At 46.8% G+C, this 25022-nt stretch overlaps 1 protein-coding gene across 1 annotated transcript; it reads left to right on the top strand.

Annotated features, from left to right (window-relative positions):
* Positions 1 to 4259: 4259 nt before the first annotated feature.
* GCNA (germ cell nuclear acidic peptidase) lies at positions 4260 to 23510 on the top strand. The gene is made up of 9 exons (XM_089904923.1): positions 4260 to 4263; positions 4325 to 4361; positions 10711 to 10793; positions 14286 to 14657; positions 15809 to 15884; positions 19761 to 19905; positions 21116 to 21254; positions 22258 to 22462; positions 22771 to 23510. The coding sequence occupies exons 1-9, from the start codon at positions 4260 to 4262 to the stop codon at positions 23018 to 23020; spliced, it is 1311 nt and encodes a 436-aa protein (XP_089761049.1). The 3' UTR covers positions 23021 to 23510.
* Positions 23511 to 25022: the final 1512 nt, after the last annotated feature.

The raw sequence follows: 25022 nt of genomic DNA, 5'->3' as shown, positions 1-25022 counted from the left end.
ATAAAAGCAGCGTGTTTCACAGTTGCTCGGCACATTGCACACCTTCCACTCCCAGTCAGAGGAGAGCGGCGGCGATTCCATTGGGCCAGAGGCAGCAGAAGCAGGTAGGTGAAGGGAGAGTACCGAAGCGGAAACAATCTTCACGCTCGTCCTAGTTGAGCTGACTTAAAGTCAGGACCACCATAAGCCCTGGACACTGTCCGTGAGCCTTGAGACTGAGATTTTGGCAAAATATTTTGCCCGTTTCCACTTAAAGCTTTTGGAAGAAGGAATTTTTTTGTGTGTGTTAGTGATATTAACTCCGGGGGGGCTTAACTCTGGGGGTTGGGAGGCAGAGATAACCAGTTGGTGCATTAGGGAGTAGAGGCCTGGGAGGTGGCGTACAGTTGTAGGGGGGACTCTAGGCCTGAGTGGTGGAAGGCCAGCAGGCTGATAGAGGTTGGAGTAATGTGTGGAAGTAGGGGCAGGTGGAGGATGGGTAGGGGTGTGCATGGTGGGGGGTCGATGCCTGATCAGCTAGGGGCAAGAGACGGAGCGGGGAGCGGAGGAGTCAAGGCCCAATTGGTGCAAGGCCGGCTGGGGGCGCTGGGAGGCGAGATGGGGGGATGGGTCTAGGACCGATGGTGCAAAGCTGCCAGGAGGGGGGAGGGGTCCAGGCCTGTTGGTGTAAGACCTCCTGGGGAGAGAAGGCGAGAGTGGGGGGAGGAGTCGAGACTTGATTGGTGCAAGGCTGGCTGGGGGCGCTGAGATGGGGGAGGGGCCTAGGCCTAATGGTGCAAAACTGGCTCCAGGCCGGAGTGGGGGAAGGGTCTAGGCCTGTTGGTGTAAGACCTCCTGGGGAGAGGAGGCGCGAGCAAGGGAATGGAGGGGTGTGTGTGTGTGGGGGTGAGTGGAGGTGTCGAGGTCTGAGCAAGAGGGGGGAGGGGTCTAGGCTTGATTGGTGCAAAGCTGGTGGGGGGTGGGGGGTTGGGGGCAGGGAAGAGGTGGAGAGGTGGAGGGGGCTTAGAGAGGAGGTGGAGCCGAGGGGTGGTGAGGCGGAGTGAGGAGGAGGGTTTGAGGCCCCGTTGGGGCGGAAGTTGGTGGAGGCGTGGGGCGTGGAGGCGTGGGGGGAAGGTGACCTGATTCCCCGTGCGAGTAGGGGGATGGGGAGACTGAGTTGGATTGAGGTGTGTGTCGGGGTGTAGCCTGGTCTGTGTAAGACTGGCTATGAGCAGGAGTAGGGAGGTGGTGGAGGGTACGGGGGTGTGGGGGGTGGGAGCGCGTGAAAGCCTGATGGAAGACTTCCTTGGGGCATGAGGCGGAAGTAGGGGGAATGAAGATGTGGGGAGAGGGGAGCGCCGGTGGTGATGTAGGGGGTGGTGGGAATACATTTAGGGTCAGAAGAGCATTGGGCCGGGGACAGAGTAGTACATGCTAAAAGCCTTACAGTGGGGAGAAAATTGATCTGGGGGCTGATAAATGAACGATTGTCCTCCCTGCACATCTCTATAACAGGTGGTGGTTGAGGCGGCTTAACATCAGGGGCCACTATGGGCTTTGGGCTTTCTAATGGATAAACGAAGAACCTTGGTGGGGCAAGGTGGGAGAAAGGTCAGCAATAAACAAATTTAAATACTTCTCATTTCATAGAGCAAAGTTTTGGCTTTAAGTTGGGGTGAAGAAGCTGCTCAAAGGTAAATGCAGAACGTAGAAACATCTAACTGGTTCTGGTTTCCTTTCAAACGTATATCCTTGTCCTGACTACAGACGCGGACATGTCCAAAGCGGAGGATGGGCGTTGGAAGAACCAGGATGATGATTGGTGAGATTTGAAAAATTCTCTTTTCTCTTAGTTTAGTCTTACTCTGTTGGCAAAACGACTTTCTCAAAAAGGATATGTTTATGTCACTTAGAGTCTACAGAGTGTATAATTTGGTTAGTCATAAAATGAGAATTGTGAAAAGAGAGCTTAGAATCATGGGAGTCCAGCTTCTATCCAATGCATGAATCCTCTGTATAACAGCTCTTTTAGTGGCCAGGAGTGTACAACTTCATGAAGCAACACAATGCAGTGTTGAATATGTGTAATTTCTAGAAAGTTCTTCATTCTGGTGAACTTCAAATCTGTCCTTTTGTTACTCCCAGTGTTCGCAGTGCTGCCCTCTTGAGGTATGCAGGTGAAGTATTTTTCTTCTCTGGGATAGGTATTTTAGGATAGTTGCCTCATCTCCTCTAAGTCTTCATTCTCCCAGAACACTGCTCTGTTTTCCTCCTTCACAGGTAAGATAAGCATACAGATAAGTGTCTGGTATGGGAGAAAGTAGAGACCATAGAATAGAGAGTCTGGAAATAGACCCCAATACATATGAAAATTTAGTTCATGATGAAAAAAATGACATTTCAAATCACTGGGGAAAAGATGGATTCATTGACAAATAATTCGAAGATAATTGGTTGACCATTTGGAAAACAATAAAAATTGGATTCTTACCTCATCACTCCTTATACCAAAATAAATTACACTTGGATAAAATATTTAAAAATAAAAAAATGAAACCATTAAAAATGCTAGAAAATATAGCTGGATTTTGTTTCCAGTAATTTTGGAGTGGGGAAGGTCTTTCTAAATTTGATATCTAACAAAAGCATAAAAATGACAACAAACTGGAAAAATATTTTTATTACTTATGATAAAAGGCTATCTTCCTTAATCTACAAGGAACTTTTAAAAGGAACAATTATGGAGTTCCCAGGTGGCCTAGTGGTTAGGATTCCGGGCTTTCACTGCCATGGCTGGGGTTCAGTCCCTGATCGGGGAACTGAGATCCCACAAACCACGTGGTGTAGCCAAAAGATAAATAAATAAAAGCAACAATTTAAAAAGGTGAACAAACAGAAAATGAGCAAAAGTTTTAGAAGGTAGTTCTCAGGGAAAAAAATACAAATGGCCCATAGACATTAAAATTTATTCAACTTTTAATTTTTACTTAAAGAAATGAAAGGATTTTAAATGAGTGAGATGCCATTTTTCATATATCAGATTGGCAAAGATTAAAAAAAATTTTTGATAATACCCAGTGTTGGCAAATTTGTAGGGAAATTTCATACAGTCATGGTGGGACTATAAATTGGTGCAACCTTTTTTGGAGGGCAGTCTGGCAATGTCAGAATTTTAAATGCCCATGTCCTTTGGCCCAGTAATTTCACTACTAGGACTTTTTCTTTCATTTTTAGGACAATTTTATTTAATTTCTGTATACATGTACTCACATATACATAAGTGCAAAAATGTGGTTGCATCATACATGTTCTTTTTTTTTTTTTTTTTTTTTGCGCGCGCGGTACGTGGGCCTCTCACTGTTGTGGCCTCTCCCGTTGCGGAGCACAGGCTCCGGACACGCAGGCTCAGTGGCCATGGCTCACGGGCCCAGCCGCTCCGCAGCATGTGGGATCTTCCCAGACCGGGGCACGAACCCATGTCCCCTGCATTGGCAGGCGGACTCTCAACCACTGCGCCACCAGGGAAGCCCTGCCCTTTTGATTTTTAACTGTAAACTCTGCATCCTCAAGTCCTTTCCCCTGTGGTCCCTTTCTCAGAATTCACTTTCATATCTTTAAATAGAAATATACCACTTGGCAAAAAACAGGCTTCTCACTGATAGCTAATGATACTCAACCAACATTCTTGTCCGGTCTTTGTGCAGTACGGACTGAGCAGCTTGTGCCTTCTAATTTTTCTTCTCCTACCCTATTGTGATCTTCATTTCATAAGCCCTTAAAACCTTTTTGCATTTCAGAAACTCTGATTGATGGTTCCTTTCATTTGAGATTTTTGACATTTGGTTGCTTATGACGTTAGTAGCCTTTCTTTAAAACAGAATGTATTTTATTTCGCAGTTGCATTCTTACTGTGGACTCAAGCAGTGATGAAGAACTTGATTACTGTAAGTAGAGTCCCCTCAAAGCAGTAATTTACAATTTAAAGCATAATTTAGCCATGTCTCCGTAGAGATGACTAAAATGTGATTTGGGACATTTGATGTAAGCTGTCCTAGGTTTGTCTCCTCTAGGGCTCGTTCTAGATTGGCAAAGCAAAGTTTATTTCCCTACTATGAGGAGCAGAGGAAGTTCTTTGTGCTTCTTTTCCAATTTGCTTCCTTTACTTTTTTCATTCAAGGTCTCCTTACATTTATTTCTTCTCTCTCATGGGAGATGTAAGAGTCCACCATAAATTTTGACCAGCTGTAATTTATGGACTTTGGTTTTAGGGAGTTAAAGACATGGGTAACCAGATTTGATTATGCTTCAAATGCTTTCTGATGCCCTGTTTCTTTCTCTGTGTCAGTTGTGTCTGGAATGAACCTGCAGAAAAGGAACATCAGGTGAGTAGGAGAATTAGTGAAATTTGACTTTTTTAAGGAACGATGTTCCTGGTAAGATGACTTAAGAATAAACATCACATTTTCTCTGTGAATCCTATGTTCAGGGTCATAATGGGTGTTTGGTCTCACAACTGGGTTCAAAATATATTTCTTATCCTTGGCCCATTATTTAATTGGGCAGTTTCTTCAGAATGTCTCTCTGGGGGGCTTCCATGGTGGCGCAGTGGTTGAGAGTCCGCCTGCCGATGCAGGGAACGCGGGTTTGTACCCCGGTCCGGGAGGATCCCACATGCCGCACAGTGGCTGGGCCCGTGAGCCATGGCCACTGAGCCTGTGCGTCTGGAGCCTGTGCTCCGCAACGGGAGAGGCCACAACAGTGAGAGGCCTGCGTACCGCCAGAAAAAAAAAAAAAGTCTCTCTGAACCATCCCTTAACTTCCAGTCTCTACTATAAGGCCTTTATCAGTTTTTACTCTTGTATCTGTGCGGAGCTTTTCTTTTAAAATAAATTTATTTATTTAATTTATTTATTTTTGGCCGCCTTGGGTCTTCGTTGCTGTGCGCGAGCTTCTCGTGGCGGTGGCTTCTCTTGTTGCGGAGCACGGGCTCTAGGTGTGCGGGCTTCAACAGTTGTGACTCACAGGCTCTAGAGTGCAGGCTCAGTAGTTGTGGCGCACGGGCTTAGTTGCTCCGCAGCATGTGGGATCTTCCTGGACCAGGGCTCAAACCCATGTCCCGTACATTGGCAGGCAGATTCTTAACCACTGTGCCACCAGGGAAGCTCCCGTGCAAGAGCTTTTTAAGTGGGCTCCTCACCCTGATTTCTTCCTCCTCTGATCCAGTCTGTATCGCACTTCCAGATTAATCTCCTGAGTCACTGCTTTGATCATACTAATTCTCTATTCAGGTTGCTTATCATAGGGAAATCAAACTGGTAAACCCAGTAGGTAAAGTCCTCTGTGATCCGGCTCTAACTTGTCAGCATTATCTATTACTTTTCCTATTTAGGAGCCCTCTGCTAGATGAAGGGGTGTTGCCCAGGTGCCAAACTATAGGAAGTGCTAAGAAAAAAAAAATTCCTGGAATAAAACTGTAATAACTGTGGTTTCCACATCAACTCCTTGAATTCCTGTAGAAATATGAATTGACCATTCCTGTCCCCCACCCACCCACCCAAGGCGAAATAGTGCTGTCAAGTGGGAAAATGTTTTTCTAGCTAGTCCTGATTTACCTCTGTTGATTATTTTTGCAACATGCAAGCCACCAAGCTTGACACCAATGTGTGAAAGTGATTTAAAGTCAGCAGTTGCAGTCAGCTGAAATACTGGAACTGAATAACGCATTGTATAAAGCTATCTAATGGAAACGATCAGTTTTATTATTTATACTTTTAAAGTTAGGTTTATTGAGGAATGACTTAACATACAGAAAAATTAACCCTTTTTGGGTATACAGTTTGATGAGTTTTGACAAACGTGTGCGGTAGTGTAACCATTACCACAGTCAAAGATGCAGAATTTCCATCACTGCCCCTTACATTTTATTTTTATTTATATTTATTTATTTATTTATTTTTTACATCTTTATTGGAGTATAATTGCTTTACAATGGTGTGTTAGTTTCTGCTTTATAACAAAGTGAATCAGTTATATATACGTTCCCGTATCTCTTCCCTCTTGCGTCTCCCTCTCTCCCACCCTCCCTAACCCACCCCTCTAGGTGGTCACAAAGCACCGAGTTGATCTCCCCGTGCTATGCGGCTTCTTCCCACTAGCTAACTATTTTACGTTTGGTAGTGTACATATGTCCATGCTACTCTCTCGCTTTGTCCCAGCTCACCCTTCCCCCTCCCCATATCCTCAAGTCCAGGCGGTAACAAAGCACCGAGCCGATATCCCTGTGACATGCGGCTGCTTCGCACTAGCCCTTGCTGCTTTTAATATGTTTTCTTTGTGTTTAATTTTTGACAGTTTGATTAATATGTGTCTTGGCGTATTTCTCCTTGGATTTATCCTGTATGGGACTCTCTGTGCTTCCTGGACTTGATTAACTATTTCCTTTCCCATATTAGGGAAGTTTTCAACTATAATCTCCTAAAATATTTTCTCAGTCCCTTTCTTTTTCTCTTCTTCTTCTGGAACCCCTATAATTTGAATGTTGGTGCGTTTAATATTGGCCCAGAGGTCTCTGAGACTGTCCTCAGTTCTTTTCATTCTTTTTTCTTTATTCTGCTCTGCAGTAGTTATTTCCACTGTTTTATCTTCCAGGTCACTTATCCGTTCTTCTGCCTCAGTTATTCTGCTATTGATCCCATCTAGAGTACTTTTAATTTCATTTATTGTGTTGTTCATGGTTGCTTGTTTCATCTTTAGTTCTTCTAGGTCCTTGTTAAATGTTTCTTGCATTTTGTCCATTCTATTTCCAAGATTTTGGATCATCTTTACTATCAGTATTCTGAATTCTTTTTCAGGTAGACTGCCTATTTCCTCTTCATTTGTTAGGTCTGGTGGGTTTTTATCTTGCTCCTTCATCTGCTGTGTGTTTTTCTGTCTTCTTATTTTGCTTATCTTACTGTGTTTGGGGTCTCCTTTTTGCAGGCTGCAAGTTCGTAGTTCCCGTTGTTTTTGGTGTCTGTCCCCAGTGGCTAAAGTTGGTTCAGTGGGTTGTGTAGGCTTCCTGGTGGAGGGGACTAGTGTCTGTTGGATGAGGCTGGATCTTGTCTTTCTGGTGGGCAGGTCCACGTCTGGTGGTGTGTTTTGGGGTGCCTGTGGACTTATGATTTTAGGCAGCCTCTCTGCTAATGGGTGGGGTTGTGTTCCTGTCTTGCTAGTTGTTTGGCATAGGGTGTCCAGCACTGTAGCTTGCTGGTCAGTGATTGAAGCTGGGTGCTGGTGTTGAGATGGAGATCTCTGGGAGATTTCCGCCATTTGATATTATGTGGAGCTGGGAGGTCTCTTGTGGACCAGTGTCCTGAAGGTGGCTCTCCCACCTCAGAGGCACAGCACTGACTCCTGGCTGCAGCACCAAGAGCGTTTCATCCACTCGGCTCAGAATAAAAGCGAGAAAAAGTAGTAAGTAAGAAAGCAAGAAAGAAAGCAGGGAGGGAGGGAAGGAAGGAAAGAAAGAAGATAAAGTAAAATAAAATAACGTGAGGTAAAATAAAATAGTTATTAAAATAAAAAATAATTATTAAGAAAAAAGAATTTTTTTTAAAGAAAAACAAACAAAAAAAACGGATGGATAGAACCCCAGGACAAATGGTGGGAGCAAAGCTATACAGACAAAATTTCACACAGAAGCATACACATACACACTCACAAAAAGAGGAAAAGGGGAAAAAATCATAGATCTTGTTCTCAAAGTCCACCTCCTCAATTTGGGATGATTCGTTGTCTATTCATGTATTCCACAGATGCAGGGTACATCAAGTTGATTGTGGAGCTTTAATCCGCTGCTTCTGAGGCTGCTGGGAGAGATTTCCCTTTCTCTTCTTTGTTCTCACAGCTCCTGGGGCTCAGCTTTGGATTTGGTCCCGCCTCTGCGTGTAGGTCGCCGGAGGGCGTCTGTTCTTCTCTCAGACAGGACGGGGTTAAAGGAGCAGCTGCTTCGGGGATTCTCGCTCACTCAGGCCGGGGGAAGGGAGGGGTACGGAGTGGGGGGCGTGCCTGCGGTGGCAGAGGCTGGGGTGAAGTTGCACCAGCCTGAGGTGCGCTGCGCGTTCTCCCGGGGAAGTTGTCCCTGGATGCCGGGACCCTGACAGTGGCGGGTTGCACAAGCTCCCCGCAGCGGGGGTGTGGATAGTGACCTGTGCTCGCACACAGGCTTCTTGGTGGCGGCAGCAGCAGCCTTAGCGTTTCATGCCCGTCTCTGTGGTCCGCGCTTTTAGCCGCGGCTCGCGCCCCCGTCTCTGGAGCTCCTTTAAGCAGCGTTCTTAATCCCCTCTCCTCGCGCACCAGGAAACAGAGGGAAGAAAAAGTCTCTTGCCTCTTCGGCAGGTCCAGACTTTTCCCCGGACTCCCTCCCGGCTAGCCGTGGTGCAGTAACCCCCTGCAGGCTGTGTTCACGCTGCCAACCCCAGTCCTCTCCCTGCTCTCTGACCGAAGCCCGAGCCTCAGCTCCCAGCCCCGCCCACCACGGCGGGTGAGCAGACAGGCCTCTCGGGCTGGTGAGTGCCGTTCGGCACCGATCCTCTGCGGGAATCTCTCCACTTTGCCCTCCACACCCCTGTTGCTGCGCTCTCCTCCGCGGCTCCGAAGCTTTTCCCCTCCGCCACCCTCAGTCTCCGCCCGCGAAGGGGCTTCCTAGTGTGTGGAAACCTTTCCTCCTTCACAGCTCCCTCCCACTGCTGCAGGTCCCGTCCCTATCCTTTTGTCTCTGTTTTTTCTTTTTTTCTTTTGCCCTACCCAGGTACGTGGGGGACTTTCTTGCCTTTTGGGAGGTCTGAGGTGTTCTGCCAGCGTTCAGTAGGTGTTCTGTAGGAGTTGTTCCACGTATAGATGTATTTCTGGTGTATCTGTGGGGAGGAAGGTGATCTCCGCATCTTACTCTTCTGCCATCTTCTTTACGATCCACCCCTTGCATTTTAAATGGTATGTCATGGATCCTTAGAAATATTCTGGTTTACAATATTATACATTATAGAGCCCTTGTTTAATAATAAATTTAAAAGTATCCAATTTTTAAGTAGAAAAATTGGTTTCTTCCTGCCTCCACTAGGTAGATGTTGAACAAATATGTAAAGAAAATCCATTTCAATGGGTCTGCCAGGAGTGCCCACAGATCTTGGTCCAGACCCAGGAGGCTTCTGTATATGGGATATTGTAGGAAGGGTGAATTTGGGGAGGAAGGTGATGAGTTCAGTTCTGGGTATGCTGAAATTGAGGGGCCTATATAGGCAGGGCTGATATTCAAAACATTTACAGTCAATAGATACAAACAGGGATTAGTCAGGATGGCTGCCTGACTGGCTCGAATAGACACCATCAATAAAACAGTTGGTGAGGCTGTACCTGTGGAGACTGACTAAAAATCGGCCCTCCCCACATGATATCCAGGTAGGAAGCTGGCACTGTGGAGCGAGAAGTTAGAAGCAAAGTTGGGCTGGCGGATGGATAATGTTTACCCAATCCTTAGGAATTAATTGGATTGGCATGAAAGGGGTGTGGATAAAGCCTGGGAACGAGTGAGGAAGAGAATTGAGTGAGAAGGAGTGGCCAAAAAAGGTGAGAAGAGAACCAAAACCAAACAGTATCCCAGAGATCAAGAAAAGAGAATTTTAAGGATGGAATGAATGGTCAGCAGGAGAGCAAAGGCCCATCAACTTGGCAGCTTAAGCTGTGACAAAGCGAGAGAGCGGCGTGGACATATATACACTAGGACACGTAAAATAGATAGCTAGTGGGAAGCAGCCGCATAGCACAGGGAGATCAGCTCAGTGCTTTGTGACCGCCTGGAGGGGTGGGATAGGGAGGGTGGGAGGGAGGGAGGTGCAAGAGGGAAGAGATATGGGAACATATGTATATGTATAACTGATTCACTTTGTTATAAAGCAGAAAGTAACACACCATTGTAAAGCAATTATACTCCAATAAAGATGTAAAAAAAAGAAAAGTGGTGAATATGGTGGAAATGGATGAATAGATTTGTGCCTGTAACGGGTACAGACAAGTCCTCTAGCAGTGTTTTAAGTAGTTTTCTGTCTCATCATAAAGGTATATCACACTTATCGTACACTGTTTGGGAAATACAGAAAGGTGGAGAATTTCAGCCTTCTGGAACCTCTGACCCAAATACCTGGGCCAGCTGAGAACGACGGTCCCAGAGGCGTGCTCACCACCGGCATCCTGGGTGGCACAGGGATACTGCTGAGTTGGACTCCTGCCAAAGCAGTCCATCAATTAGAGAGGGCGGTGCTGGCTTCAGGCTGCAAAGAGTGGCACCCAGGAGAAATCTCCCTGCCTAGGCTGCCTCTCTGTATCTGTGGCAGGGGGATCTCAACGTGGATAAAGAGAAATGGCAATTAAATAAACCTTTCCTTAATCAGTTTCCCCCTGCGCCAAAACTATTTGAACACATACCGTCTGACAGCCCACTTCAGTCTCTCAGTACTTGACACATTCCTCCTTTTGAAAGGATTGAGACGGATGGAAAGATTTGGTATGAAGATAGGAAAGATGGAAAATCAGGAATAACAATTGAGGAGTTCTGGAGAAGGGGAACAGAGTTACTGTGGGAAACCAACAAGTCATTTCAAAGTGATTATGCTCATTGGAGCAAAGGTAGAAAATGCCATGAAAAGAAGAATGTTGCATTCATGCTTCTCTTTTGTTTTTCCCTGTCTCATCACTCAGCTACGTGGTGATCAACTCAGACTCTGACGATGAATACCTCTGTGAGCAAAAGAGAGCTAAGATAGCTGAAATACATTGCAAAGGCAAGTATACTACTAACTTAGAGAAGATGCAGCCTCACCATGCATAGTCATCTCAGGATGAAAGTCAGCAAATGTTCTATTCTGAATAATTTCGTAGTGAGTGCCACTGTTTTTTCCTCCTATGTGCTGGATGTGGATATGGCTGGGTTCCCTGCACCGCCTGGTCAATTTCCTAACATAGCAGCAACTGTTCTTGCTGCCTTAGACCCCAGGCATCGCCCTCAGTAGAGTTCTTAGCTACCCAGCGTTACATCGCGGGAGCAGAGGGAAGTCAGGAACTCAGCCTGATTAGCGTGAAGGTTGCCCTGCTCCTCTGCCTTCCGCTCTTTTCCTCTTTCCCTGTATGTGGGGATGACAGAGAGGAGGAAGGAGGAGTAAGAGACAGGGGCTCATTCTTTCCAGCCTGATGGAGACTCGTGTGTGAGGCTTATGGGCCAGCTGGCAGTGACTTCTCAGAGGAATGCTTGTTTTCTCTGTCTAGCTGTTTGCCTTTTGCTACCCCCTTTATATTTTCTAGAGAGTCCTGTTTTTCTTAGAGCCTGTTTCCCATAGCAGGTCCTTGCCTCTTAGGAGTCAGAGGCCCTCATCACCTTTCGGGAGGCACGGAGCTTTACTCGCAGTTCAGAACCTGCTCAGCGGGTGTGAGACATAGGAAGACTAGGAGCTTCTTAAGCCTTTGGGATAGTATTTTATTTTTCTTTATTTTTAATTTTTCTTTCTTTCTTTCTTTATTATTATTATTTTTTGCGGTACGCGGGCCTCTCACTATTGCGGCCTCTCCCGTTGCGGAGCACAGGCTCCGGATGCGCAGGCTCAGCGGCCATGGCTCACGGGCCCAGCCGCTCCGCGGCATGTAGGATCTTCCTGGACCGGAGCACGAACCCATGTCCCCTGCATCGGCAGGCGGACTCTCAACCACTGCGCCACCAGGGAAGCCCGGGATAGTATTTTATTGATCTCTGTTTGCTAAGTACCTGGTGTAGGGCATGAGACACAGGCACCTACTTAAAGTACTGGCACCCTTAAAAATACTGGCTACTTCTTTGATAACTACCTCAGATGTACCATTGATATCAGAGAAGGGAAAGGAGAGGTGGCTTGGAACCCGCATTTCCTACTGTTTCACCACCTGTCCCCTCTCATTTCCTTTTTCCCTCCTCTCTAGCTCTGAGTGGATTGCCTGAGCAGGACAGAGGTCCAGGTGCAGAGTAAGGGGTGTAACATGACAAGCTACTGTAATGCAGAGGGGGCCCCGAGGGAGGTAGCTTTAGAGTAGGGGCCTGAGTGACAAAGCCAGAGGCCAGTTTATCACCATAGGCCACCAGTTGCTAACTCCTTGAATCAGAAGATCCATCGTCTTTTGAGGATGAACTTTCAACTAAGGCTGCTCTGACCGGTAGCATCCATCCCAGTAGTGGGATGAAGAATGCTTCAACAGGACTGTCTTTGTATGTTTCTTTACTGTTCTCCACATGCCATTTCTTTCGTTATGGTAATGAATTTAGGCAGTTTTACAGGAAAAAAGGCCCAAGGAGCTTAAACACATACTTCCAACCTCACTTGAAACCTTTGTCAATGTACAGAGTCATTTTTTACAGATTGTAAGCAGTGTGTCCCTACTTTTTATTTATTTATATTTTATTGAAGTAGAGTTGATTTACAATATTGTGTTAGTTTCAGGTGTGTTAGTTTCACAGCAAAGCGATTCAGTTATACACACATGCATATATATATATTCCTTTCTTCTGTTCTTTTCCATTATAGTTTATTACAAGGTATTGAATATAGTTCCCTGTGCTATACAGTAGGTTCTTGTTGTTTAGCTATTTTATATATAGTAGTGTGTATACGTTAATCCCAAACTCCTAATTTATCCCTCCCCCTAACACCTTTCCCCTTTGGTAAACAGAAGTTTGTTTTCCAGGTCTGTGAGTCTGTTTCTGTTTGGTAAATGAGTTCATTTGTGTCCCTACTGCTTAGAATTTCAGCTGCAGGTGGGAAAACTTTAACTCTTCTAGGAAGGATGACTTTTTACCATAGGAACACCCACTGCTTTCTCTTTCCTTATTGCATATCTGAAATTTTTTGATAATTAATTTAAATCATAGATGAGACTCAAAATATATTATCCCAAATCTGCAATTTTAGGATATGGAGTTTTTTGCACCATAAAGATATTTTCACAACTTGCTCATGCTGTGGTTTATATTTTTTACATCCAGAATCATAGAAACCTAGAAGTTGAACCCTGAGCAGACTGCAGAGAGCTTGAGTCGAGTCTTAGGCACGTTGCCCCTGGTATCCAGATGAAGGGATGGATCCTCAGTGAGGGCAGGGACAGTCTCAGTGTTCCCAAGGCCTTTCAGTGCTGGCATCAGAACTTAACTCCTTACTCTCACATCAGTGGTTTTGAGAGCTTCGGACTTATGGAGTAGTTAAAAAAAGAAATTTTGGTGACTAACATAGAGTTGCCAATTTTTAATTTGTCTAATGATGGAAATAAACTCCAACTACCATCTATCACCATAATTTCATAAGGTAAAGAGCACCAAAAGTTTAGTCAGGACATAATCTCAAAATAAAGGACAGTCCTTTAAATTATAGAAAGCTAGCTTGATAGGGGAAAAAGAAAAACAAACCCACTTTATTATTCTAATTTCTCTTATTTTGCTCTGGCCCAGTGAAAATATACAAGTTTCGGACCTGTGGGAACCCCTGAGCACCTACAGAGAAATGTGATTTGAAAATTGCCTCTGGGTTTGGATTGCTATTTTATCTGTCACTGTTCTCAGTAAAATAAAAAAGTAACAGAGGTAAAATCGTCTAAATAACTGATTCTTACCTAGGATTCATTATATCACAGTTCCTGACTTGTTTAATTTTTTTTAAATTAATTTAATTAATTTATTTTTGGCTGCACTTGGTCTTCGTTGCTGTGTGCGGGCTTTCTCTAGTTGCGGCAAGTGGGGGCTACTCTTCATTGTGGCGTGTGGGCTTCTCTTGTTGTGGAGCACGGGCTCTAGGCGCTCAGGCTTCAGTAGTTGTGGCACGTGGGCTCAGTAGTTGTGGCTCGCGGGCTCTAGAGCGCAGGCTCAGTAGTTGTGGCGCACAGGCTTAGTTGCTCCGCGGCATGTGGGATCTTCCCGGCCCAGGGCTCGAACCTGTGTCCCCTGCATTGGCAGGCAGATTCTTTTTTTTTTTGTCCTGTACGCGGGCCTCTCACCACTGTGGCCTCTCCCATTGCGGAGCACAGGCTCCAGACGCGCAGGCCCGGTGGCCATGGCTCACAGGCCCAGCCGCTCCGCGGCATGTGGGATCCTCCCGGACCGGAGCACGAACCCGTGTCCCCTGCACCGGCAGGCGGACTCTCAACTGCTGTGCCACCAGGGAAGCCCCTGACTTGTTTAACTTGTGCTCAATAATGTGAACTTGAGTTGGGGGTGTGGGGGTGGAGGGAGTATTTTATACATCATCCTGTCTCTTGAATTTCAGATGAGATTCTGGAAGTGTCTGATACCGATGAGCAGCCGCCCCAGGGGTCTCCAATACTTATCACTGATGATGATGATGATGATCATAATGGCTTGGAGGGCCCTGTGCTAATAGAAGATGATTCGTGTGACGAGGACCAAGCTCCCTCAAATGAGATAAAGAAGAATGAGTTTGCTATCTCCCTACACCAACCATCTTATGATGTTGGTAAGCAGGATCTTGGGGAAGATGTCTGCCAGCCACCAAGTGATGAGCCTAAGGCTGAGCTAGAGATTTCAGTTGGAAAGTTGTCAAGTGATGAAGAGCCTGTACGTTTGGTGGCAAAACCAAGGAAAAGGAAAAATAAAACCAGACACATACCTGTGACACCTGGTAAGCCAATCAAACCAAGTATGCCTGTCCCACTGAGGCTAGCGCCACAAGTGGGTGCCCTTTCCCCCGTATATGTCTGTCTTGTCGAGTCTGCTTGTCCTGTCTACTAACCCTCCGCTGTGTTTCAGCAGCTTCCTAGTGGCCAAGGGAGGCAGCCATCCCAGTGAGAAGGCTCTTTCTGGGGAAGGGCGAGGAACACCTGTGTCGTCCTCATGCTCCAGTGTCTTAGTATCTGCCGTTCCATCCATTGGCAGTGCTTTATCCCTGCCATTTTTTGTCCTGAGGTTATCCCATTTTTCTTAGGATCCAGCCCAATTGCCACTTGCTGTAGAAAGCCGTAAGTCCGAGGTGCTCCTCCCTCCCAGGTTCCCAAAGTTCCTAGGCCCTGTCACTAGTAAAGCACTTGCACAACTGTGTTAAGTACGTTTCTGAATCTGTCCTCCCGGTAGATAGTGAGCCTTTTCTTTTTCTTGGCCACATCACATGGCATGCGGAATCTTAGTTCCCTGACCAAGGATCAAACCTGTGCCCCCTGCAGTGGAAGCACAGAGTCTTAACCACTGGACCGCCAGGGAAGTCCTGATGGTGAGCCTCTTGATGGGAGGGCTCTCACTCATCCTTTAGTCTCTCCTGGAGTCTAGCCTGGTACTTGGCACGTACTAGACGTTTAATAAGTTTTTTAGATAAATGAACGAAGGGCACTAACTCCTGATACGTGAATTTCTGGCTAGAGCAACCGGCAGTATGGGTGCTAGACAAAAGGGGAAAGATTTGGCTTGCACATTGGATGAAGGTGCCACCTAGGATGGGGGCCATTTTCCTCAGAGTGAGTGCATGAGTTATGCCACACCATTCCTGGTACTGCACGTGCCTCGGTCGCCCCCACAGTCTAACCTCCAAAGGCATATTCATGTAGCCTCATAATAGTCCTCAGCGCCTAGGACAGAATCCTATCCCGCTTACTCTGCTTACTCGCGTAGGTGAAATCTTTCATGCAGACTAACGGAGGAGGGTGCCCGCTTCCGAGAGAAGCGTTGAGTGTATATGTGCTGCTCTGGGCTTGGCTGTGAGGGCTCCTCCTGAGATTACCTTTCTGTGAGTTGCTGGTTGGTACCAGTTTTCAGGGTACAAACAAACTACTCTCTTTTCAGTTGTTAAAAGAGCAAAGAAGTATGGGACTTTAAAGAAGAAACCCGGAGCAGCAAAATTTGAAAACTGCGAGCCTGGGTATGTATGTACTGCTCACGGTCAACGGCACAGGAGTTGACTGCATAGTTGTCACGTGCAAAGCTGTCCACTGGACACGTGTGGGGGTTTTCAAGGGGATGAAGAAGTCTGCTGGGGCGGGGGGGGGGGGTGGGCAGGCGGCACAAGTTTTACCTCCCTGAATGGGGAGGGCAGAAGCGGCAGGAGGAGGAGAGGAGGAAGGGGGGGGAGGAGCCTCGGTGCCCTCCCTCCCCCTCCCCCAACAGAGCCGGGGCGTGGGCACTCTGCACAGATTTCAGCGATTCCGGGCAGACTGGAGCCTTTTTGCCCTCCCCCCGCCACAGGAGCTCTGGCCCCTGAGGTTTCCTTTGTCCTTCCACTCAGATTAAACAATGATGTGTAGCTAAAGATCCTTTTTTTCAGGCCAGATACAGCCTCATGGCCACCAGTTTGCACTGAACTAAAAGCAAAGGCAGTGGGAATGGTGAGAAGGCAGAACAGATGTGTTCCCATCCATTGGAATTGGGGGGAGGCAGTCAAGATTGTCTTCCAGGGTTTTCTAGTGTTCTGGATGGACCCTTATTCTTTTTTTTTTTTTTGCGGCACGCGGGCCTCTCACTGTTGTGGCCTCTCCCGTTGTGGAGCACAGGCTCTGGACGCGCAGACTCTGCGGCCATGGCTCACAGGCCCAGCCGCTCCGCGGCATGTGGGATCTTCCTGGACCGGGGCACGAACCCGTGTCCCCTGCATCGGCAGGTGGACTCTCAACCACTGTGCCACCAGGGAAGCTCCTTCTTGCAAATTTTTAAAGCTTAAACGTTAAGGTGAAATAAATAGTCTCTTTATCTTTATTAAGCTATATGTTAGATATTATATTGATACTGAAAACAACAGGTCATTTAGACCACAGACATGTTAATGCTCAAAGGAAGCAAAAAAAAATGCATTTTCTCACTTAGGTTGCAAGAACTTCTCACTTTTTCTCTTAAAAATATGATATAGTGAGCATACTTTTCTTTGTTTTTCTTTGCATTCAGGAGTAATTTATACTTACATCTGAGTTATCTTACAAAAGAAGGGATATATTTGAAGGACTGTACGTTTCTTTTTTTACCTGTATTTTGGGGCAATAAATGCATCTATTTTTAAACATATGGCGTTTTCCTTTTAAGAAATTTATTTATTTATTTATTTTTGGCTGCGTTGGGTCTTCGTTGCTGCGCACAGGCTTCCTCTAGTTGCTGCGGGCGGGGGCTACTCTTTGTTGCTGTGCGCGGGCTTCTCACTGCGGTGGCTTCTCTTTCTGTGAAGCACGGGCTCTAGGCACACGGGCTTCAGTAGTTGTGGCTCGCGGGCTCTAGAGTGCAGGCTCAGTAGTAGTGGCACACGGGCTTAGTTGCTCCGCGGCCTGTGGGATCTTCCCAGACCTGGGCTTGAACCCGTGTCCCCTGCATTGGCAGGCGGATTCTTAGGCACTGTACCACCAGGGAACTCCAATAATTGCATCTTAAGGGGAGAAGAAGAATGATGTGTCAGGCGTAGGGGCAACAGAGAGACTTGGACTTGAGCAGAGAGGCTCTCTGTTTCTGCATTTCTCTTTGGTTCGGCGTGTCATGTCTTAGATGGGTCCCCTTGCAGCAGAGCTTGTTCTCTGGATTCCTAGATCCATATTTAAGCTGCTTTGCCTCTAAGGGACATGTTTCTTGGGTAGAGTGTGACAAATGAAGGAAGAAGCTGCTCCTTTGTGTCATTGTCCTCTGCCTCATATCAGGAGGCTGGCCTGTTTGGACTCTTCTCTGTTGCCTTGCTGCTTTCTGTTTCAGTCTGTAGGCTTCCTGTTGTGCTCAGCATTGTTCCTGTGCAGGCTGCTTGCTGGTCATGGTGTCTGATGCATGCGTCCGGGGTCTTGTTGGTTCCTCTGATGTGGAGATACTCTGTTTGCAGTAAAGCAGCATTACCACTGAAGTGAAGGCTTGCTAAGCCACAAGCTGCTTGATGTGAGTATAGACACACGCAGGGATCACGCTCTCTGCTGAAGTCTGCAGATGGTTTAGGTTTTTATCTGCCACCTTTTCTGATGCAAATTTGCTTTCAGGACTAAATAATTGGAGGCAGAAATATTTAGTCACCCATATCAGACTGTGGGGCAAAAGTCCAGTTACTTTAGCTGCCTATATCTTCTCTGGTACTTTCCCTCTGTCTCCACCCTGGGCAACTCTCATAGGGTTTTATTTTGTGACTTAAGGGTTAATGAGTGTCTTGGCAAAATCTTAGTCTCAGGGGTTCAGGTCAGAAACACTTCCCTCTGTTTGCTACTGGTTTATCATCTTTTCAGCTCTGTGGGCTCATCTCTTTGGACTCGTGGATTGTTCCAGCCAAGATAAAAATGTTTCAGTTTAGGGGCTTCCCTGGTGGTGCAGTGGTTGAGAATCTGCCTGCTAATGCAGGGGACACGGGTTCAAGCCCTGGTCTGGGAGGATCCCACATGCCGTGGAGCAGCAGGCCCGTGAGCCACAACTACTGAGCCTGCGCGTCTGGAGCCTGTGCTCCGCAACAAGAGAGGCCACGACAGTGAGAGGCCCGTGAACTGCGACGAAGAGTGGCCCCCACTCGCCACAACTAGAGAAAGCCCTCGCACAGAAAGGAAGACCCAACACAGCCAAAAATAAATTAATTAATAAACTCCTACCCCCAACATCTTCTTTAAAAAAAAAAGTTTCTGTTTAAATAAATAGATATTACATGTGTGAGTTTTTTATGGGCTCAGCACTATTCTTTGTGGATTTGAATTAGGCCTTGAAAGATGGGGCAGCAATAGTGGTCTAATGGAAATACCGTGAGATTTGGGTCAAAAGATTCAGTGTCTGTGAAATTTGGGTAAGTCATTTAACCTCTGAACTTAAGTTTCGTCATGTGCAAAGTGGAGATGGTAAGAATAGTAGTAGCTTCTTTGGAGGGTGGTCGTGAGGATTAAATATGATGATGCAAAAGGAAGTTCTTAGCAAATGATGAAGTGCTCCACAGAGGGTGGGTCTCAGTAGAGGTGGAGGTGTGGCCATTCTAGGCCATGGACAAATCGGTTCATGTCCAGGGAACATTTAAGTTGCCCAGTTTGGCCAGAGTGGAAATGATAGCTGGAAACAGAGGTTGGAACCAGGTTGACCTGGGCCTTGAATGTTAGGCCAGACAGTCAGTGAAAAGCCAGGGAGGGACATCATTGGAACATGGCCTAGGAAAATTAATCTGGAGAGGGGTGTGTGTGTGTGTGTGTGTGTGTGTGTGTGTGTGTGTGTGTGTGTGTGTGGTTGGATTAGAAGAAAAAGAGCCTGGAGGTGAGGAACACAGCGGGATGCTGTAGTAGCAAGGCATAGAGGGGAGGACAGGAACTTGACCTAGAATGGTGACAGCAGGGTGGAAAGGAGGGGCTGGCTGGAAGAGATGATGTGAAGGAGACAGTGGTCTGTCTTTGTGCCTAGTTGAATATGGGGTGAGGGAGAAAAATGAATTTAAAAAGTCTCTGAGGTTTTTAGCCTGTTAGAACAGAAGTTGAACAATTAAACACATTTAGCAGGAGACATACTCCGGTTAGTAAGTTGGAAATTTGCACTGGGCAGTTGTAAACGCAGATCTTAGGAGAGAGGTGGAGACTGCAGATCCAGATGTGGGATCACCCCTGTTGAGGTTGGAACCATGGGCTTCACGTCTCTGACAGTGTGCGGGGAGTGACGAGAAAAAGGCTATGAATGGAATCTTATAGGAGATGCCCTTGTAGCAGGAGCTGGAAGGAAGAGGGACCAGCAAGTCTTCTCTAAGTTTCTCTTGACATGACCTGTATGTATGCATTTCTTCTACTGATTTCTTTCCCTCTACAAAACTCAGTTGAATTTACCTTTGCAGGCATTCTGAGTGCAAAATACCTGGGTGTTTCTTGCGTGGCATTGAGAACTTAAAGCAGTATTCTGGAAAGAATTTCAAGCAAAATAAGGATGAACTGGTTCAGAGAATCTACGCTCTGTGTAACAGCTCTGTCTTTGATAAAAAGGTAGACTCGATGAAATAAGCACTTACTGAGCACCTGCTGTATGCCCAGCTCTCTTGGGAGCTGGAAGGTGTGCAGATGTACTAATTGTATATTTCCTGCCCTTGAGGAGTGTCAGTTTAGATGGGGAGGGGAGTTGAGACATGCATACGTGAAAGACACAGAATGTTTTGTGGGTTACAGTATATGGTCCAGACTGTTACTACCACAGGTGATCAGCAGAGGGAGAAATCACTGAGAGCCTGAGCGGTTGGGAAATAGGATTGCCTGGAGGGAGTGAGACTTCTTCTGGGTCTTGAAGGATGGTAAGGGGAGAGAACAACAGTGGTGGGGGAGAGGGCAAGTGTTGAGGCTTGACTATCTGGAAGAGAGGGTTCGTGTTGAAGGATACTAGGAAAGAGCTGTGGGACCTTAGGCAAGTTACTGAGCCCCTGTTTGCTCATCTGTAAAACAGGGGCAGTCCTAGTACCCTAGTCCCTACCACCTACTACTTCACAGAATTACCGTTAGGCCTGGATAGGTGAATGCCCCTGAAGTGCCTAGAACAGGGCCTATGACATAGTGAGCAGTACATGTTAACTAGCGTAGGGCTGGTTAATGGAGGGCCTTGGGAGTCGGGTTGGAGGAACTTAAATTGAAATCAGTAGGCACCACTGCCCAGGGATGGGATGTAACTGCCCAGGGATGGGATGTGGCGTGCCTGCTGAAAGAAGTTGTTCTGTCAGTAGCCTGTGGTGTGGACTGGATCGAGAGAATTTGGAGGTAGAGAGACCTGCGGTCATGAGGTTTTCCAGACTTTATTGACTCTGGTGACAAAACTTCCTGCAGGGAAAGTTCTTAGATCTTTCTAAAGGTTCCCCAGCCTTTGGTGCCCTTCCTGATGACAGTGGTGTTACATCAGATAACTCTGATGAGTGGAACCTTAAGTGTTCTGAGTTGCAGTTTTAGTTTTGCCTCATGGCTCTCATGCGCGGGCTCCATCTCCTAGCCCAGCAGAAGTGTCCTTCTCTCCTTGGCTGCCCCTGACTTTTGTCTCCGTACAGGGGAGCACAGAGCCTGCATTCACGTGCTTGCAACAGCCTCATCTTTACGTGGGCTTCAGCTTAGGTTTTATTCTCCCCAGAATGTTAGATTTGCAAAACTCTTGAGTTGAGATTTTCTGGTCTGCTTAGAACCGCTTTCTGATTCGCTCTTGTTTGCTTTTTGTTCTCAGATGCCGGAGAAAATTGACATCGGCTGGAATAAAAAGATGCTGAGAACTGCTGGTTTATGCACCACTGGCGAGATTCGATACCCGAAGAGGGAGCGTTATGCTAAGATTGAGATTTCTCAGAAAGTCTGCGATTCTGCAGGTGATGGCAGGAGCTGGGCAGCTCCCCTGCTGCACTTACATCCGATATGGCGACTGGGAGGTTACTCTTGGGTGCTGGTGTTCTCTGGCCGCCTGTGTCACAGCTTTCCCTGTCACTCCTGGGTGGACAGGCCTACTCTGTGTTGCTTAGAGGACATTATTATTGGATGTCTCACCACCACCAAGAATCCAGTTCGTCCATATTTCTACCGGGCCTGACTTTCTCTCTGCAGCTCCCCACTGCCAGCGGCAGCATCTCCATCCTCCCAGTAACTGAGGTTCAAGGTCCCCTATATCTAGCCAATCACCGGCTGTTCATAATGACTCTCCTATTATCATCATTCCTTCTCTGTCTTTGCCTCTGCCTAGCTATGGACCCTCATCACCTCACTTTTCTCCCTGCTCCATGCAGTTTCTTGCTAGGAAACCTTGGGCTTGCCAGTGCCTCGAGTGTGGCTTTCGAGGCCATCGTACTTTGCCCCCCTCCATGTGGCCAGTCTTGTCTCTCACTACTCCACCTGTGCTCCAGCCAGGCTTTCTTCACGCTGGCTTTCAAGATGGACCACATGCTTTCCTGACCCCAACCTTGGCTCACCTTCTCTACCACACCTAGAAAGACCTTGATAATTTTGCCAATCTAGTCAATTGTTAAGGGCCCAGCTCAGATCCCAGCTTCTCCACGGAGCTTCTCCTGACCAAACCCCACTTTATGCTCCTGGAGGGCGGTGACCGGGTTTCAGCTGGATGTATTTCTAGCAGTGTCCCACAAAAAGAGCACATTGGAGCTTTTCCAAAAACACTTGCTCCGCTGAGGCTCTCTGCCATTAATAAAATCGGGTTGAATTCGGTAGAAATTTCACCTTCAGAATCCTGGGGCGATAACACTCCTGCCTGCCCACATGTGCTTATGTGTCTGGTGGGGTGGAGAGTCTAGGGGTGGTTGGGTAACAGACCAGGAGGGAATCGGTTTAAGCCTCATGATTTCTTTTCATTCCTCTTCTAAGACCGACTCCGGGATACTTTGATCCATGAGATATGCCACGCAGCCTCCTGGCTGCTCGATGGCGTCCGTGATTCTCATGGTGATGCATGGAAGTATTATGCCCGAAAATTGAATATGGTGCACCCGGAGCTGCCCAAGGTCACCCGTTGCCATAACTACAAGATTAACTACAGGATTCATTATGAGTGTACTCAGTGCAAATTCAGGTAAGACCCTTCTCCTCAGACTTTTTCCAATTACGTTTTTACTATGGCCTCCACGTAGTCTTCAGTGGTTTTATCAGGGAGTACATGGCTATCTGACTTGAGGAGTAAAACTTCTCTACTCCTTTCCATGTCTTCTTTCTCCATTCTCTTCTGCTTTGAGCCAGCCTGACCACGGCCACTGCCTGGTGCCCCACTTGCTGAGATCCCACGGAAGAAGTCTGGCTGTGGGCTCAGGGGCAGCAACTCTGAGAAGATGCGGAGGTACAGTGACTGATTCGTTTGCTGTGTGGTGTTTCTTTCCTCCTTAGGGTCGGCCGCTACACCAGATCATTGGACACCGAGCGCTTCATCTGTGCCAGGTGCCACGGCTCTCTGGTCCTTCTGCCGTTAACTCGTAAAGATGGAACCCCCATTGAGCCCCATGTGAGACCATTTGCCAAGTATGTGCAGGAGAATTACAGAATAGTCAGGAAGGAGACGGCAGGGATAGGTCATGGGGATGTGATGAGAAAGCTCAGCAAGGATTTTACTGCCAAAAAACAAAGCCAGGTTCGTTGAGGTTATCTGAGAATGTATTTGTGTGAGGTGAATCATCTATTGGTAAGGAGTTTTAGAAAGATATCTTTGATGTTGTGAAGTTATGAATATTAGAATTTAAATCCTTCTTTAAAAGCTTCCTGTTGTTAATGATGTTTGTTCTTCACTAAGAGTTCTGTTGCTAACCATTTTGTGCTGATACCCAAAAGCACTTTGGATCTACCTTGGGTCTTATTTAGATGCTGTAGTTTTAACATGTAGAGCAAAATGCAAAAGAGAAATGATGTCTGGAGAGTGGCATGTTGAGAGAATGAGGCATGCTGAGAAGAGAACAAGTTTTAAAGACAGTACTTCAAAACCAGAGCTGCTGTGCTGTCAGATGTAACCTGTTACACCTACCTGGAAGTGAAATACAGACATGTTTCATGAGTTTAGTTGCTCTTGACATTGTATGAAGCCACCTGAACAATGTAACTGTTCATAAAATAAAAATAAACAAATGTTTTCTGCAGCTCGTTTGTTAGCAAAGTCTGTTCATTGACAACCCATGTCCAGAGCAGAACAAACCCTTGGGTCTTTGTCTAAGACCCCGGACCTCTCAAGCTCTCCAGGATGTGTCTGGAAGAACAGCCTCCGTTTAGGGTTTCTCTTGGATTTTTGTGACTGCCCATAAGCACTTCAACAACCTCCCCACTTTTGGGAGCTGTCTGGGATGTAGACTGGAATCAGCGTTGTATTTGTTTTCTGTTTCTGCCAAAACAGTCTGCCAAAGCAGATTACCACAAGTTTAGTGACTTAAAACAACACAAATATATCATCTTACAGCTCGGGAGGTCAGAAGTCTGGTGCAGACCTCATAAGTCTAAAATCAAGGAGTGGGCAGGGCCACATTCCTCTCTGGAGGCCCTGGGCGGGGGCATCAATTTCCTTCTCTTTCCACCTTCTAGGGGCTGCTTGCATTCCTTGGTTTGTGGCCCCCTTCCTCCATCTTCAAAGCCAGTGACATCTCTTTTCTCTGACTATCTCCCCTTCTGCCTCCCTCTTTCGCTTTTAAGGACGCTTGTGATAACACTGGGCTCACCCAGATAATCCAGGAAAATCTTACTTTAAAGTCAGCTGATTAGCAACCTCAGTTCCCTTTTGCCATGTGAGGTAACACATTCACAGTTCTAGGGATTAGAGTGTGGACATCTGGGGACTTGTTATTCAGCCTGCCTCAAACATCTTTACTAGTCTAGCATCACTGATACTTTTCTGTAGGCAGGATGTGTGATTCTGTCACCTGCCTTCCATCCTTCCTTCATTTTGCAGATTCTGAGAGTGTTCTTTCAGTGGCCACAAACGGAAGCCTAAGCACAAGTATAGATGGGATCGGGTACGCACACAGGGTGGTATGCGCTCCCGCAGCTAAATCCTTGGGTCCCTCTTCTCCAGTCCCACCTCCAGCCACATCTGCAATCTTAGCAAAGCCCAGCTGGCCTGTGAAACTGGATCATGGCCCGTTGCTGACTTCATTAGGGAGAACTGACAACGCAGTGGTTCCACCCCTGCAAAGGGAGGGTCCAGCCCTCTGCCTTACATCAGTAGCCCTGGTCACTTCCCCCACTCACTTCCACCCCAGCTATAGCCATGGGAAGATGCTCCCTGAAGCCCACACATGCCTCCAGGTGGCCTATGTGCTAATGACTGCCAAGTCGTCCGATCTCCTTTTTTTCCAGTCCCACTTGTGTCTCTTTAGTAAGAGCCTGCGTCACCTCTAACATGAATAACCACTACAGCCTTGTAACCTATGATACCCTCACCTGATCCCAAACTAACTTTCAGTCTTTTACACCCTTTCTCTACCTGAACCCTTAATTCTAGCCAGTTGGGACCAGTTATCATTCCTCCAATAAGCATTGCTGTTTCCAGCCTTCCCGCCTTTGCTGCTGCCCTCCCATCTGCCTGGAAATACCATCTTTCCTTCTCTTTGCCCTTGGAAATACTACTTGCCCCTTAAGTTCTTACTCATTTCTCTGTCTTC

The sequence above is a fragment of the Delphinapterus leucas genome, chromosome X, assembly GCF_059928025.1.
Source record: "Delphinapterus leucas isolate spDelLeu-1000000601 "Yukka" chromosome X, BTC_Dleu_Yukka2, whole genome shotgun sequence".
NCBI classification, from domain to species: domain Eukaryota; kingdom Metazoa; phylum Chordata; class Mammalia; order Artiodactyla; family Monodontidae; genus Delphinapterus; species Delphinapterus leucas.
The sequence above is the reverse complement of the archived record's forward strand: the minus strand, read 5'-3'. Positions and strand labels throughout refer to the sequence as shown.